Below are 17,295 nucleotides of genomic sequence, written 5' to 3'. Positions count from 1 at the left end.
ATGGATCAAAGCCTGTGTTTCTGAGCAGACCAGGACTTGTTCCAAGTTATCCTAGCAAATGTGTGACATGGGCTTTGAGTGGCCTTCTGCCTTTTCACCCTCGACCTCTCCTCTTCGCCCTTAAAGACCTTAGCAGACAGCTACCCAGAAATGTCTGATGCAGTTGGCCATTTCCAGAGTGGATTGAAACACAAAAGGTTTACATGGGATAAAACAAGATTCTAAAATGTGTCTCTTCGAACCTCCCCCATCACTTATAGGTTAGATGTTTCCTTAGATCCATCAACACGTTCGTTCCCTCTCTCCCTCCCTCCTTCCCTCCTCTCTCCCTTCCCTTCCTTCCTTCCTCCCTTCCTCCCTCCCTCCCTCCTCCCCGCCTCCCTCCCTCCCTCCCTTCCTTCCTTCCTTCAGCAGGCATTGAGACAGTTACCCTTTTACTTGCTAAAAACAAAATGCTGCCGGACTTGGGGAAATGGCTGAGTTGGTTTTGATTGTGGCTGAGTTTAAATGTAATCAAGTTTGACATCCAAGGGAAATCCCAAATGTCCACGTCCCTGGGAGGTATTTTCTCTAATTTTTTTTCCCTCTTGCTAAATTCTCCACACCTGCTGGGGGAGATGTGGCCTAGGCAATGGGGAAAAGTTGTCCATGGTGAATGGTAGGGTGTCTTTGGGCTGTTTGCACAGAAGGTGGCTTCCAGGGTGTTAGGAGCAAGAGGTCTGACTGAAGAAGTTCTGTCTGTACTCGAAGTAGTTGGCTTTGTTTTCACCGAAAACCGTCCTCAGTCTCTGGTGCTGAGAACAGTAGGTATGACTCACCTGTGGGGTGTGCACGTGGCCCCTGGGGGCTGCTCAGCGCAGGCCCGTGGACCGGGCAGGGCAGAGAGCCTGCTTTGAGAGACCCAGGAGCTTCTGTGGCTCGATGCATGCGAAGGGCAGCTCTACCAGGACTGGGTGCTTCACAAATTCACACCCTTACCACCTTCACCCTGAAGTGGGATTTGGGCGTAAATGCGGGAAAAAGTCTTTACTACCACGTCTCCTAGGTGCCACATGTTTCCTCCCTGCATTCACTCACTGAACATATATCGGCGCCCACTGTGTGCACTGAACTCTTCCTGCACCCGGAGTCTAAACCATGTGCAACAGGTAGTAGGGAAGGCTGACCTGGAAACAGAACATTGTTATTGGGGGTGACAAGTGTGGGACTAAAGGTGTGATCAGGTGCGCCATGTCACTGGATCCCACTGAAGACAGGGAGGCATGCTCCCCCTTGAATGGACCTCATTTGTTCTCTTATGACACGGCATTGCCCTGGAGGAGAGGATGATGGGCAGACAGAACAGGAGCGAGGGGCAAGGCGGTAGAGCGAATTGTGGGCTCTGGGGAGGAGTAGGAGGCAAGACTGGAAAGGCAGGGTGGGGCCAGGCAAAAGGATTTTCAATTTTATTTTTATTGAGGTATAACTGACTTACACCATTATATTAGTTTCAGGTGTACAATGTAAAGACTCAATATTTATATCTATTGCAAAATGATAATCACAGTTAAGTCTAGTGAACATCTGTCACCTCACAGTCACACATTTCTTTTGTCACAAAAAGTTCATAGTCACAAAGGTTCTTGTGATAAGAACTTCTAAGCCCTACTCTTGTAACAGCTGTCACCCATGCAGTGCAGCGTTGTTAACTCTGTCCCTCCGCTGTGCATTGCATCCCCAGGACATACTCATTTTATAACTGGAAGTGGTACCTTTCGATCCACGTGACCCACTTTGTTCAGCCTGGTGATTTTATTCTTTAAGCAGAGTGTTTCTTTATTTACTTACGTTTAGGCATTGCGTGGCTAATGCCTCCAGTGGCCACTTGGAATATAATCTTGTAGAAAAGAGGCCGAGAAATTTGAGAGCTTTGTTGACATCCAGCTTTCTTGATCTCAGCTCTGTTGACACTTGGGGCCAGATTGTTCTCAGTTATGTGACTGGCCTGGTCTTCCCTCACTTGATTGCCAGCAGCACCACCTCTCTCCCAAGTAGCGACAATCAAAAACGTCTCCAGACTGGCCCAGTGTCCCCTGGGTCTGGGATAGGGGCAGAATTACCCTGGCTGAGAATCAGTGGTCTAGTGTGCAGGTGTGGGGTAATAAAATGCTGTGTTTGTAGGGAGTGGAAGGACCAGTAGATGTTTCGTCATGGCGGTCTTCTGTGACCGATTCGTGGTCTTTATGGAGATAATTCTTTTGGTATATATGCGTTTTGCCTGTGTGACAAGATCACTTTATGTACTTGGTTGTTGAGATGTCAATTCCTCACTTACTCATGAGGCATCAGCATCTTGGTAATTTTTTTACAACCCACTGTGACTTACAGAAATGTTTGAATCTTGCTAATATGGATAGGTCTATGGTTTCCATCTGAGAGTGTCACTGATCTTTCCATACCAAAAGACCACAAGGAAAATCTTAATGAATAGGCCTCAAAGTAAGGTTTGTTCTCAGACCACATGTTTTCTGACTACAGTGTAATAAAAACTGAAAGTTGACTTTAAAAAGTCTGAACAGAAAACTATACTTCCGGGTAATTAAAAGTCAGTTACTTAGATATCTGTTCATCAAAGCAGGAGTGGAAACTTTCATTAACATCTGTTTGAAAATTAATGGAAATGCAAATCATATACCTTAACCTGTAGAAAAAATTGCAAAGCTGGGCTTTGAGGCAAATCAGTAGACTTCTATGGTTTCTTAACTTAAGAAAAAAAAATGTAAAAATATAAATATTAGGGGCAAGGGGAAAATCAATATGGCTAAACTTGTAAATAAAATCAAAGGGAAAAAAATCACAAATAACCAGAAGTTGAAAAAGGTGACATAAAACTAGCATCAAAGGAAGATTTTAATCTGTTGCATTCTTTTGACAATCTTGTGTTACGCAATTTGAATATGCACTTTCAGTGAGGTGGAAAATTTTAACCTGTCCGAGCTGATTCAAGAAGAAGTACAAAAATTAAATATTCTTATAACCTTGAAAAAAGACTAAGAAAAGATGTCAATTAAGTTTCTTTAAAAAAAAAAAAAGGACCCTCGGCACAGAAAATGTTTACTAGCACAGAAAAGCAGTTTACTTCCTGTAATATGGAAACTTTTCTAGAGCATAGAATCTTTGGAAATTTACCCAGTTCTTCTTCTTCTTCGTCTTTTTTTTAAGGAAACTAAAATAATACCTTTTAGCAGAACCTGACAAGATGTTACATTGAAAGAAAACTCTAGGACCAGCCCATATGGGACTTTAGACACAAATGTCCTAAATAAAACACAGCTGGCAGTTTTGTGTGTCGCAGAGGGGCAAGTTGGAGAGACCTGAGAATGTGATCTAATTCATCAGGAGGTCCAGTAAGAAAAATCCTGTAATTCATTTGATAACGTTAAGAAATTCTAGTTTAGAGAAAGGAAGGAAAAAGAGGCAACAAGATAAATATTACCTAGATCAAACCAACGGCTGAGCTAACGTCATTCTTAAACTGTTCCTGTTAGTCGGGAGGACTCCAGCGCCATAGTTACTGACCTTTCTCTGGGCGCCTAGCTAGTGCAGTTAGACACAAAACGGAAATTGGAATATGAAGGTGGACTGTGCAAAATAAAATCACTATTTGCAGATAGTCTGGTGCTGGGCTGGGTGGGTGCTGGCCCCGAGCAGCTGGCTGCTGGCAGGGGGGTGTGTTCTGAACGCAGCCACTGGCGGGGGGAAAGAAAACACACCCCCCTGTAGTGGCTGCCTTTAGAACGCAGCTGCGCCAGTTTGTTTCCATTGTGTCTGAGGCTGGGCTCACGCTGCAGTGGCTTGAAAGCCATTGAAGGTTGAGTGGTTGTCACAAAAGCCACATGTCCCACAAAACCAAAATATTTGCTCTCTAACGCTTACGGCAAAAGTGTGCTGACCTGGTTTCTGGTGTGTTCCTTGAAAACCCAAGAAGATCAACTGTGAAACCCTTAGCATGAAGAGTTTGGGAAAGTAGGGGTAATATAAATAAACAAAAGCCTGTGGATACACTAGCAGTAATTAGTATATAAAACAGGGGGAAGATTGCTTTCATAATTGCCATAAAACCTAAGTGACCCCACATACAATTACCTGTGAAAAAATTTAATTTGTATTATATTTTATTGTTTATGCTATTATAGGTTGTACAACCCCCCCCCCCCCCGCCCCCCCGCTTTAGGCCCTCTCTAGCCAGTGTGTCGAGATATAAAGTTTTACAGAGAAGTGGGAAAGTCTGTTACAGGGTCATTAGAAAGCTTAAAGAAAGCTTGCGGCAAGCAGGGGCAAGTCACGTAGCACGCCCGGCGAGGGCTGCTCCTTAAGGGGTGGGCAATGCAACGGTGAGCGGGAGGAGAGCAGGGGGCCTCCAAGGAAACAGGGTGAGGTGGGCAGCTCTCTGGAGAAGCACCCAGGAAGCTATAAAGGTAAGAAAAATTCCCACTCAGCAGGACAAAGAGATACAAATAAAGCAGTAGAGTGATGCTTGAAAAAAAATATCAGGTTAACAGTGTGAAAAACAAAGCAAAGGAAAAGGAAACCCCTTTAACCTTACTCAGTGTTGCTGAAGTACAGTTTTATGGGCCACTGGGGGCCCTCAAGTCAGTGCCAAGGTCCAGATAGAAATCTAGCCGAATGTGTTAAGAGGCACACCCTTCTAGGGATTGATGTTTAGGACCTAATAAGACAGTCAGACAATGACCAAAGCAGTATTTATAACAGCAAGAAAATTGGAAAAAACACTCTTCTATTAACAATACAGGAAGATGGCTAAATAAATTGTGGCTCAGGCAGGAACTGGAGTATTTTCCTGCTCGCCGAGTTTTCTGCAACAAGCACGTGTTACTTTCATAACAAGGAGGAAAGTCCTCATTTCACATTGAAAAAGGAAAATGTAAATTCTTTTCTACTGAATATACTATGTTTTCAGGAAGACATTTGATAAATACTTCTAATACAAGTGAACAAAGTATTATAAAACTAGCTTGTTCCTCATCAGAGTCATGCATAACATTTCTAGGAAAAACATGGCGCACTGGAAACAGTAGGCAGTAGAAAGATGAGTAATTTAAATTTTCTTTAGATTTTTCTTTGGTACTTCTAAACTTTTAGGCTACCAATACTTATTTTTTAATAACAGCTTTTAAAGAGGGAAAAGTGTGTCATTTGCATAGGCGCTTCTTTGGGGTTACTTGTACCAGCCCAAGTGGTGAGATTCTTTTACTAACAATTGAAGTTGAATCACTCAGATTTGCAGGTGCCCTAATGGGGTGCAAAAATCAGAACACAAGTTCCTCCTTTTTAAACTTTTTAAACTTTTAATGGTCAGTGGCTCAGAGTGTTGGGCAAATAAATGCCTTTTGGCGGGACTTCCTGAAAACCTTGACTCTTACAGGCTTTTGGCATCTTATTTTTAACACAGCCGCGGCTGGTCTGTCACTCTGCAAAATGGAAACCTGAAACCTAGCTTGCTGAGGGCAGCCTCGTTGTGTCTGATGGTGGTCCTGGCGTCCCCAGCCCTGCCTGGGTGGGCCTGTGCCCAATACTTCGGGTGCTTTTAAGGGCATCATAAAAGCTGCTCTGGGTCGTAATTCCGGGCAATTTGCATTTTAATTCACTGGCTCTCTTGAATCCCAGGGCTCTACAGTCTTTACATTAAGGCTCTCATTATCCAGGAGCATTTACTTAAAGATGGTACTTGCATGACTTGTGTGTCCTGCTGTCGTGACAGGCCATCAAGGAAACGCAGGGCTCTTGGTGACGAGGGGAATGTGACCACGGCCATGCCCACAGTTCCTGGTTTCCCCAATACTTCGTCTACCAGCGTGCCCACGAGCTTGGAGGAGAACCGGCCCTTTGAAAAAGTGGTAAACAAAGAGTCACTGGTCATCTCTGGCCTGCGTCACTTCACCGGCTATCGCATCGAGCTGCAGGCTTGCAACCAAGATGCCCCCGAGGAAAGGTGCAGCGTGGCAGCCTACGTCAGCGCCAGGACCATGCCCGAAGGTGGGAGGCACATCACAGGGCCAGGCACCCACGCTGATCAAGGAGAGGCCCTTTCCCCTTGTTAACTTACTTACCTTTATTGTTTTTCATTTATTTTTAGTTTTCCCCAAACTTATACAGTTGACATATAACATTGTGTAAGTTCCTGTAACACAGTGTACAGTGTATTGATTTGATCCCCTTACATGTGCACTGATTATACTGCATCTACCACCATGTCAGCTAATACCTCCATCAGCTCATGTTATTACCAGTTTTTTTGGGTGTGTGGTGAGAACATTCAAATTCTACATTCTTAGCGCACAATACAATATTGTTAACTATAATCACTGTACCTTACACTAGACACCCAGAAACTGGAAGTTTGTACCCTTTGGCCACCACCTCCCTATTTTCCCACCACCCAGCCCCTAGTAACCACCAATCTACTCTCTGTTTCTACAAATTCAGCTTTTTTAGATTCTACATGTAAGTGAGATCATACAGTATTTATATTTCGGACCTGTCTCACTCAGTGTAATATCCTCAAGGTCCTATTGTTGCCTATTTTATTTTTAATTACACTAGTCACACAGAGCCATTATATAAATATTAAGAATACACACAAGCCATAAGAAAAAAATAAACATTACGAAATACATATATGTAGTGTATTAGTCTCGGTTCTTCAGAGAAACAGAACCAATGGGATGTAAGATAGACAGACAGACAGACATAGATACGTGGACAGCCCTATGAGGTGAGTTTCATATGTTCATTCTCCAGCAAGGGAAGTGGAATATAGGACACTTACGTAACCAGCTCAAGCTGGGTAGTTGGTAAGTGGTGGAGGTGGGATTTGATCCAGGGGTCAGGTCCCTGCCTCTAACAACCACTGCTCTTTACAGCCAAGGCAGATGACATTGTTGGCCCTGTGACCCATGAAATATTTGAGAACAATGTCGTCCATTTGATGTGGCAGGAGCCCAAGGAGCCTAATGGTCTGATTGTGCTGTATGAAGTGAGTTACCGGCGATACGGCGATGAGGTAAGGCCCTTGACACCTGGGCATAAGCCTGCGAGGTTGTCATTGGTACCCCCTTCCTTTTCTTAAATTCTGGCTCAAACGCCTCTCTTGTTAGGTGCTTCATTGTTGGGACTCAAAGCCTTGATATGTAACTTTCCAGGGAGATGGGTCAGAAATGCCAATCCACAAACTGTCAGCAGTTTCTCACGTTGCTTTTCAGGTGTGTCCTACAAGTTGAATGATGGTTGCCTGCACTTGTGTCCTTCCTGACATGACAGGAGACACATCTCACTTTAGAGGTATATGAGTCTGGAAATACATCACTGACCAGAGTAATAAGTGACATTATTGGTGCCTCTCTTTTCTACCAGACACTGGGCAGGGTGCAGGGTGAACGCCGAGATGCACATGACATGGGATCTAAGAACAGAAAGCAGCTAAGCCACCCCCGAGGGCTCACAGTGTGCCCTGCACATATTAAGCTCTCATACAGTGTCTCATGTATTGTATTTTATCACATCTAAGATGTGATTAGAGGCCGTGTTATTTTTATGGACCACTGAAAAACAAAAAAGGATGCTGCCACCTCTAACAGTGAGGTGGAGTTACCTCTACAGTGTGTTCCAATTCTAGAAATGTGAAAATGTGAAGGTGATATGCCCCTTGGGTCCCATGGAGTACAGTAAATGCTCAGAATAACTCAGTGAGCTTTGTGCTGAGGCTTCTAGAATTTAAATTGTGTCCAGAGTCATAAGAATAGATTCAAACCCAAGTCTATCTGATGTTCTAATCCAGGGGTCGGCAGCGGTAAAGGACCAGATAGTAAATATGTTTGGCTTTGTGGCCAATCTCTGTTGCAAATATTCAACTCTGCCATAGTAGCTTGAAAGCCACCATATAGGTGATACGTAAATAAATGGGTGTGGTGTGTGCCAATAAAACTTTTCTTCTTTTAGGTGAGATCAATTGATTTTATTTATTGTTTCAATGTCAAAGTTAATTATAAAATATTAAAAAATTTAAAACCATTATAAAGTCTCAGCAGTTTAACCAACATGACACTAGCACAGAAATAATCAAGTAGATCAATGAAATATAATGAGCATTCTAGAGACAAACATATATCTAACAGCGTAATATATGATTAAGTTGCTGTTTCAAATCAATGGGTAAAATAAGGCTTATTCAACAAATAAGGTGCATGGACCACTGTTACTTGAAATAAAACAAATATAGAGCCCTATTTTACACATTCTGCAAAAAATATTCAGGTGAGTTAAAAATCAATATGTAAAATCTAAGGAGTTTTAGGAGAAAATACAGAATAATATTTTTCTTACCCTGAAGTAAAATATTCAAACCCAGTAGCTATACAATAAAATGTTGACAATATGACTATATTAAACACTTAAGACTGTACAGTAATATACATATAAAAAAAGTTAAAGGACAAGTAATAGAATAGGAAAGTATTTGCAACACATCTGAAAAAAGGTTTTTTTTTTTTTTTTTAGGGAAAAAAATCTATAAACATTTAATCAAAAAATGGATAAAGAATACCAAAAATTCATTTAAAGCTTTTTAAAAATAATAGAAATAGGCAAGAAATATACAAAAACAGGTTTAGTTTCAACAAATAAAGGGATAGTTAAAATAACACATCATTGTCATAATCAGATTAATATGTATTAAAAGTATTAATAATATCAAGTACTGGTGACTCTGAAAGGACCTGGGTATTCATAGACTCGTTTTCTTCATCTTAAAACAGTCCCTTTAGCATGATATGCAGTGTTGGTTTGGTGGAGGTGTATTCCTTTAGCCTTCTTTTGTCTGGGAAACTCCTTATTTCACCTTCCATTTTAACTGAGAGCCTTGCTGGGTAGAGCAGTCTTGGTTGCAGGCCTTTGCTTTACATGACTTGGAATATTTCTTGCCATTCCCTTCTGGCTTGTAGTGTTTCTGTTGAGAAGTCAGCTGCTAGCCGTACCGGGGCTCCCTTGTATGTTACTACCTCTTTCTCTCTTGCTTCCTTTAGGATTCTCTGTTTGTCTTTGATATTTGCCATTTTAATGATGATGTGTTTTGGAGTGGGCCTCACTGGCTTCCTCTTGAATGGGACCCTCTGTGCTTCCTGGACTTGTGTGGCTTTTTCTCTCCTCCTGTTGGGGAAGTTTTCCATCATTACTTTTTCAAACAGGTTCTCTAACCCTTCCTCATCCTCTTCTCCTTCTGGCATCCCTATTATACGGATATTATTACGTTTCAGGTTGTACAGCATTTCCCTAAATGCCTCTTCATTCTTTTTGAGTCTTTTTTCATTTTCTTGCTCTTTCTGGGAGGTTTTTTCTACCTTGTCCTCCAGCTCGCTGATTTGGTCCTCGGCTTCAACTAGCCTGCTTCTGATTCCTTCTACTGTGTTCTTCAATTCAGAAGTTGTATTCTTCATTTTCTCTTGTCTCTTATTGATAATTTCTATGTCCTTTTTCATGCTGATATAGTTTGCAGTAAGTTCCTTGTAGTTTCCCTGTAGTTTTTGTAATTCTCTCTGAGCTCAGTAAGGTTATTGAGCTTCCTTAGAACCGTTGTTTGGAACTCAGTATCTGATAGTTTGCTTGCCTCTATTTCATCTAGTTCTCTTTGTGGGGATTCCTCCTTTCCCTTTGACTGGGGGGTATTTCTTTGTCTTCTCATTATTTGTGAGACTCTTCTTTTTTGCTTTTGCTTCTTAAATTTATGTCTTGATTTCCTGACTTTGTGGTGTGAACTTCTATGGTAGGAGACTGCTGTTTTTTTTCTTTCTGGATCTGTCTCTGATGATGTCAGATGTTGACCCTGTCTGACCTTAGGCAGTCTGTTTGAGACTTCCAGGAATCTACTGTCTGTGGCTGTCTCCTTCAGCTGTTAATCTAGTCACTCTGCACTCAGCAGGCCAGCTTAGACAGCACAGGGAGGGGTGGCGTCCCTCCTGGGGGCGGGGTTATTGGGTCCTCTCAGTTGCTGCCGTATGGGGAGGGTCAGCACCGGGATTCCACTGGCTGCTCTCTCCTTTCTCTCCCCAAAGCCTCCATCCCCAGTCTGTCCTCAAACATCTCCAGACCTCTCTGCGCCCCCTTTAGCCAGGGATCTACTGTCTGTGGCTGCCACTCTGCACTCAGCAGGCGGCTTAGACAGCACAGGGCGGGGTGGAATCCAACTTGGGGGCGGGGCTGTTAGGTCCTCTGATGCTGTTGCCACTCAGGGCAGTGGTCTCTGCCTGAGCAAGATGGCTGCTGCCGCATGGGGGATGAGTCAGCACTGAGATTCCACCGCTACTCTCTCAGTTCTCTCCCCAAACCCCCCTTCTCCAATCTCTCCTCAGGCATCTCTAGCCCATTCTGCCTCCACCTTTGCTGGAGACCAGGGTAAATGGCTGCAAATAAAAATTTATGCGTTGGCCCTTTAAACGGTTCTTTGCGTCTCCAGTCGCCTGTCTCTAGCAGAGAGCAACCCTGCCGCTTTTCTCAGCTGGCTGTTTTCTGTGTACTTTTTGGGCTCAGGTGCTGCGGGCTAGAGTTCCCTGCTTATGGTTTAGACCCCTCTCTTCTCAGGGGGATCCAACTGGCCGTTTCAAAATCCTTCTGGTGCTGCCGCCTGTGGGTGCCCTGCCCACCTTCTCAGGTCTGTACCGTACTCCTTACCAGTTAGGTTGCACTAAAGCCGATTCTTCTGTCTCCGAGGTTAGAAGGCTTCTCTCTTGCTCTTGTTCAGTTATCTGTTCCAGGTGATTTCTCCACAATTTAGTTGTAATTTCAGGTTGGTCCTGGGAGGAGGTCAGTGTGACTTCCACTCACTCCTCAGCCATCTTGATTCCTCCAATAAAACTTTATTTACAAAAACAAACAATGGCCCAGATTTAGCTTGTGGGCCATAGTTTGCCAGTACCTATGAGAGGTTATAACAGAACTGTGTGATTTCTTGGAACTTTGGTCATCCTGTAACCAGGTAGGCAGAGCATGGCTTCCTTTAGCCAGAAAAAACAGGTAGGCCTCCCTCTGTTGACCCCTTTTGGTACCACCTCTACCCTTTGTGCCCAAATATTCAGCTCTGACAATGATTTAAAACTGAAATCAGCAAACTACAGACCTGTGATCCAAATCTGACCTGAGACCTGTTTTTATACGGCTGCAGAGAGTTGTAAAAAGAAACAAAGAAGAATGTGCTCAATGTGAATACAATGGCCAACCCCAGCATCAGTATGGGAGGGGTCTCTCAGGGTTGCATATAGAGAGGCATGACTTGCAGAGGGTCATTGTTGCAAGATTTGTTAGTATCTTATGCTGTGTATATTGATCCCATATGTCGCAAGGAAATAATTCAGAATGGGGGGGATAAAAACTTTATTATGAAGATTTTCATCAGTAGCAAAAAGTACAAGCCAGAGGATGTATGTCTGTTGGAAATGGATACATAGAAAATGGTATATCCAAAAAACAGGTGGATGCACAGGTATCTATATATCTATTTATTTATTTATTTTAATTCTTACCTCAGGACATGCTTATTGTTAGAGAGAGAGAAATGGCAAGAGAGAGAGAGGGAGAGGAACATTGACGTGAGAGAGAAACACCAGTTGGTTGCTTCTTGTGCACCTCCCGACCAGGTCCGAACCTACCACCCAGGCGTGTGCCTTGACCAGGAAATCAGCCCTTGAGCTTTTGGGCCACGATAAAATGCCCCAACCAACTGAGCCATACTGGCCAGGGCTGGATGTACAGCAGTTTACAAGGGAATACGTTTGTTCAGTATAACATAGAGGTTGAGATTACAGGATCCTCTTCTTCCACTATCAATTAAGAAACCCTCCCACCCCCATCAGACTGACTTATGGCACAAGGAAAGCTTATTAGCACCCATTACTGGACAATTTAAGGAGCTCAGGCATGGCTGGATCCAGAATTCTTTTGGATCAGTTGTATCTCAAGGGTCCTTACAGTGAGCCCAGCGGTCCCTGCTTGTCCTTCTCTGGTTCCCGAGGTTCCAAGCCTCATATCCGCTCAGCACCAACGCTGCCAGAAGAGAGAGTCTGTGTCCTGGCATCTCACCCAGGCTGAGGCCCCAGAACGTTCAGGTGCCAGCCCCATGGCTGGGCAGTGCTGCGTTGTTGATGGGCTCGGGCATGACCGTCTTTTCATAACAGCTTCATTGGATACCTTCACATGTCATAAAGTGCACCCAATTAAAAGGTGCGATTCAGTGGTTTTTAATATAATCACAGAATTGCGCAACCGTCACCACAGTTGATTTCAGAATATTTTCATCACCCTCAAGAGAAACGTCATTTTCAGTTTAGACATTTGCCCCCGCCGTCTTCCCGGCCTCCTCTCTCTCCAGCTTCTGGCCATCACTCCTCCGCTTTCCATCTCTATGGATTCACCTGTTCTGCACAGGTCATATGAATGGAGCACATCATGGCACCGCCTTCTTTCATTAGTATAATGTTTTCAGAGTTCATCCACATTGTAGCATATATCAGTACTTATCCCTCTTTATGACTGAAGAATATTCTAGTGTATGAAGAGACCACATTTTGTTTATCTATTCATCCATCAATGGACACTTGGGTTATTCCCACCTTTTGCCTAATAGGAATCGTGCTGCTATGAACATTTGTGTACAAGTTTTTGTGTGGGCATATGTTTTCAGTACTCTTGGGTGCATACCTAGGAGTGAAATTCCTGGGTCATATAGTAACTCTACATTTAACTTTTAAGGAAATGCTAAGCTCTTTCCCATAGCAGCTGCACCATTTGTTATTTCGACCAGCAGTGTATGAGGGTTCCAATTTCTATACATCCTTGCCAACCCTGTTCCAGTCTACATTTTTAAAAAATGTATTTTTTTAATCCTCCCCTGAGGATGTATTTATTGATTTGAGAGGGGGCGGGGGGAGAGAAACTTCACTGTAAGAGAGAAACATCAGTTGCTTCCTGTTTGTGCCCCGACCGGGGACCGAACTTGCAACCTACATGTGTGTCCTGACTGGGGATCAAGCCCCGTAGCCTTTTGGTGTATGGGATGATGCTCCAATCAACTGAGACACCCGGACAGGGCTGGTCTCTTTTTGATTATAGCCATACTGGTGGGAGGGAAGTGGTATCTCATTGTGGTCTTGATTTGTATTTCTGTGATGTCTTATTTGGGTCTGAATTTTGTGCCCTTCCCCAAACCAATGGGACTCTATAGCTCCAGGCTATCAGGGTGTGTCCTAGAACAAGGATGGGGTGAGGGTGGGAGGCAGGAGTCACTCAAGGGGGAGGCACAGTTTCCGAAGGAAGTCTGGGGTGTTGTTGATAGCAAGGAGGAGAATACAGATTCTGTGCAGTGAGCAGCATGTGTTTTCACTGCAGACTCTCCTTGGTTTTATTGCTGCTGCTGTGACCAGTCTACCCTATCTGCCTGCAATTTTCCAGTCTTGAGCACTGGTCTTACCTCCATCCTGGGAACCCCTTGGTCACTGGTAAACTGGGACCACTGGTCACCCTATTGGCATTAGCCCCAACCCTGTGTTCTCCCAGCTGCCTCTGCTGTTCCTGGAGCCCCAGGGCCAGCACTGGCATCCCCACCGTGAATCCTCAGCAGCCTCTGCCCTGCTTGTCCTGGCCCCGATCCCAACAGACCAGCTCTATTCAACATTCAGGGGAACAGAGAGATGGGGGGAAATCAGGAAAGAGTGAGAGGTTACAGTAACTTTTTTAAAAACTTTTTTGTAGACAGGACTGGTCAATGATCTCCAACATTTTCCATAATTGTCTAGCATCACTTTCATAAAGAACAAAGCAAGGTAAAATCTTTGTTACACCATTATGACTTTGCTGGCTTTACAAAATTCTTGCCAGCTTTTTTTTTTTGTTTTTAGATTTTTTAAAAAGATTTTATTTATTAGTTTTTAGACAGAGGGAAAGGGAGGGAGAGAAACTTCGATGGGTGGTTGCCTCTCGTGCACCCCCTGCTGGGGACCTGGCCTGCAGTCCAGGCCTGTGCCCTGACTGGGAATCGAACTGGCGACCCTTTGGTTCAAAGGCCGGCATTCAGTCCCCTGAGCCACACCAGCCAGGGCACAAAATTCTTGCCAGCTTTTAAAAAAACCTTTTGGCGTCTGTGGGGAAAGCTGTGTCAAGTTCTAGTTCCTTTCATCATGTTCCTTCTCATCCACACCCCAGGCCCTGGGCAAGTGACTGAGACTGGAGGGTGTGCATCCCCTTTGTCCTGGATAGTTTCTACCTTTGGTTTCTATATTTGCTTATTTGTTCCTTTCTGCTTGGTGACTCATCCTTCTTGGAAGGACCTTTGGACTGGAGCTCCCAGCCTGATCTGTTTTCTGGCTGATGTTGTCACATGATAAACATGGGAGCCTCTATGTTTCTTTCTCTCCCCGGAAACTTTCCAGGCCACTTCTTTGCATGCACTGTGAACTTGGGTTGTTTTGGTAAGTTTTCAGAATTTGGCCCTGTGAGCATCACACCTTTCCTAATAAGCTCTGGATTTGCCTCTATGTATGTGTTTATCCCTGGGATGTATATGCTTATCTTCTCTCTTTTATCAGACGTGCAGGTAGATCCCCAGTGTTTTAAGTGGCAGTAGAAGAAAGGTAGCAAAGGTAGGGCAGGAAGGAAGGAGAATTGAAATTTGTTCTTGAGACAAATTTCATGTATCCATTTATCCCATGTATATCCATTTGGTTCTAATGAGGCAGAGGCCAGCAAGTGTAACGTAAAGGACTGGTATGTGATTTAGGTGACGTGGGTCCCTTTTTTCCTGTCCTCTGGGACTTTCTGGAGGCCTGGTGAAAATATCCCACAGTGGTTGCAAGAAGTTTTGGAAACAGACAGTTTTGGGGCTGAAGGGCTGGCCCTGCACTCACCGCCTGTGGGATCTGCAACTCGTGGGGAAAGCTTGTCAAGTTCTAGTTTCATGCCCTTAGCCACGGGTGTGCCCACGTTTGTACAGCCCGTGGGCTCAGAATTGCTTCCACATCCTAACATGGTTGGGGGAGAAATGAAAAGAAGAATAGCATTGCATGGTGCATGTGAATTATGTGAAGCTCAGCTTCCAGCCTCCACCGTGTTTAGCGGACACACCACTTTACAGCAGAAGTTTGCCGACTGTGTCCTGAGCCTCACTTTCCTTGTCTCTAAGGAGGGACGAAGCCATGGGTGGTTGTGAGAATTAAATGAGGTCGGCTGTGGTTTAGGAAGATTGGCTGTTATTGATCACGATGACACCTTGTGTGTCATTTCTGAACAGATCCTGCCTGTGACAGTCCCACCCAGGCTGGACACTCCTGAATGTATGAAGCCCAGCCCCCCCCACCCCCCCACTCCTCCCCTCTGTCTTCCAGGAGCTGCACCTCTGCGTCTCCCGCAGGCATTTTGCTCTGGAGCGGGGCTGCCGGCTGCGTGGGCTGCTGCCCGGGAACTACAGCGTGCGAGTACGGGCCACCTCCCTGGCGGGCAATGGCTCCTGGACGGAAACCACCTACTTCTACGTGACAGACTATTGTGAGTCTGCATGGCAGCTTGGACGAGTTGGGTCTGTGCTTGCTGCTGGGGACAGCAGGACATTTCAGAGAACAACGGGGGGAGGTTGGAGGCTAGGGCCTGCTGGCCTTGGACTTGACCTCTGGCTACACCGTGGCCGCTGTTGTGACAGGGGTGAAGTGCTTGCCCTCTCTGAGCTTGCACTTCCTCATCTGTCCATGCGGATAATAATAGGACTACCTCTGGAGGTGAAGGGAGGTGTCAGTGACGACATGAAGGTCATGTGACCTGGAACAGGACAAGTCTGATAAGCACATCAGCTCCTTTGAACCAGTGTTTCAGTCTTTGTTATTAGATGGGCCATGTCCTCCAGCGGAGGAGGTGGGAGCTCCCTCCTCAGCCTTTGCTATGTTCTCAGTGTTCGTGCCTTAAGCGCCGCCTCTGGGCGAGCTGGACGCACTGGACAGCAGGGTGGGGAGAAGTGGGGAAGGCCGAGCTGAGCAGGGGGTGCTTCCTGGATCTGGTGCCCTGTTGGTTGAGACCTGGAAGAATGTGCAAGTCAGGGCCAAAGAGCACGTTCGGTCTGGCACGTGGCAGGAGCCTAGACTCTGGAATGAGTGAAGAGACACACAGCTTGGATGGAGAGGAGGCTGTGGACCAGGGGCTTGGTGGGGAAGGGCGAAGTGTGGCTTCTGCTTGGCTGGCTGGATGCTCACGCCGTGGCACAGAGGGAGTGTGCAGAGTGGGGGTGATTCTTGCTGGGGCGGCTCTGGTCAGGGTCAGGACTAGGATGGGTGTTCTTGACACCAGCGGGGTGTCCTGTGCCGTGATTTTGACGCCGCCCACTGGAGTTGCCATAGAACCCACAAGGCTGAGAGCGCAGCTTCCAACAAGATGGCTGTCACTGAGATGCCAGATGCAAGTTTGGGCGTTTTCCAGGCCACCTGCACTTTTGGGGATTCCCATGACCCCTTCTTGTTAGATCATTTGTTAGAATGGCTCACAGAACATAGGAAAATGCTATTATAAGGCAGGACCACTCCAAGGCAGAGACACATAGGACAAGGGCCGCTGCTCCTCCTGCTGTTGGTCCAGACACGTCGTGTCACCCTCCTGACAGGCAGGTGTGTCCATCACCTGAGCTCTGCCGTCGGAGTGCTCATTGGGGTTTTACTCCCTAGGTGTGATTGCTTGAATCATTGGCCACGCGACTGAACCGAATCTTGAGCCCTGCGCCCCGCTCTGGAGGCCAGGCTGGCTGCAAGCCCTGCCCCTCTGGTCACAGGCTTGCTCCTCTGGGGACCAGCCCCCATCCTGGGTCATCTCCCATCCTGGCAGGAACTCACTGGCCTTCCGAGAGGTCCATCAATAACACAGGCGCTCCTCCTGCTCAGGATGTCCAAGATCCGGAGTCTTTCCCTAAGAAGCGGGGGCACCATGAGTGAAATTCAAAGCAAAATACTCTCAGAGTGGGAAAGATGTTTATAACACATTGACAAAAAGTTAATGTCCTGAATACAAAATGAACTGCAGTTGACTCCTGAACTGCATGGGTCTGTGTATATGCAGATTTTTATAAAATAGAGTAATGTATTTTCTCTTCCTTATGATTTTCTTAATAACATTTTCTTTTCTCTAGCTCACTTTGTTGTAAGAATATATGATACATAGAACATACAGAATATGTGTTACCTGACTATTGATGTTATCAGTAAGGCTTCCTTCCCATCAACA

General features: G+C 45.2%; 1 protein-coding gene across 2 annotated transcripts in view; it reads left to right on the top strand.

The window, feature by feature from the left end:
- The window catches only part of INSR (insulin receptor), a 168,133-nt gene that overhangs the window by 126,693 nt on the left and 24,145 nt on the right, over positions 1 to 17,295 (top strand). For both annotated transcript variants that reach the window (XM_054566255.1, XM_054566254.1), the window contains exons 11-13: positions 5,762 to 6,036; positions 6,924 to 7,063; positions 15,423 to 15,582. In XM_054566255.1, the coding sequence (XP_054422230.1) occupies positions 5,762 to 6,036; positions 6,924 to 7,063; positions 15,423 to 15,582 (575 nt within the window). The remainder of the gene's footprint in view (positions 1 to 5,761; positions 6,037 to 6,923; positions 7,064 to 15,422; positions 15,583 to 17,295) is intronic.

This window comes from Pteronotus mesoamericanus, unplaced genomic scaffold (genome assembly GCF_021234165.1).
Source record: "Pteronotus mesoamericanus isolate MK-2021 breed Mesoamerican mustached bat unplaced genomic scaffold, CSHL_Meso_final contig_171, whole genome shotgun sequence".
Lineage (NCBI taxonomy): Eukaryota > Metazoa > Chordata > Mammalia > Chiroptera > Mormoopidae > Pteronotus > Pteronotus mesoamericanus.
The sequence above is the reverse complement of the archived record's forward strand: the minus strand, read 5'-3'. Positions and strand labels throughout refer to the sequence as shown.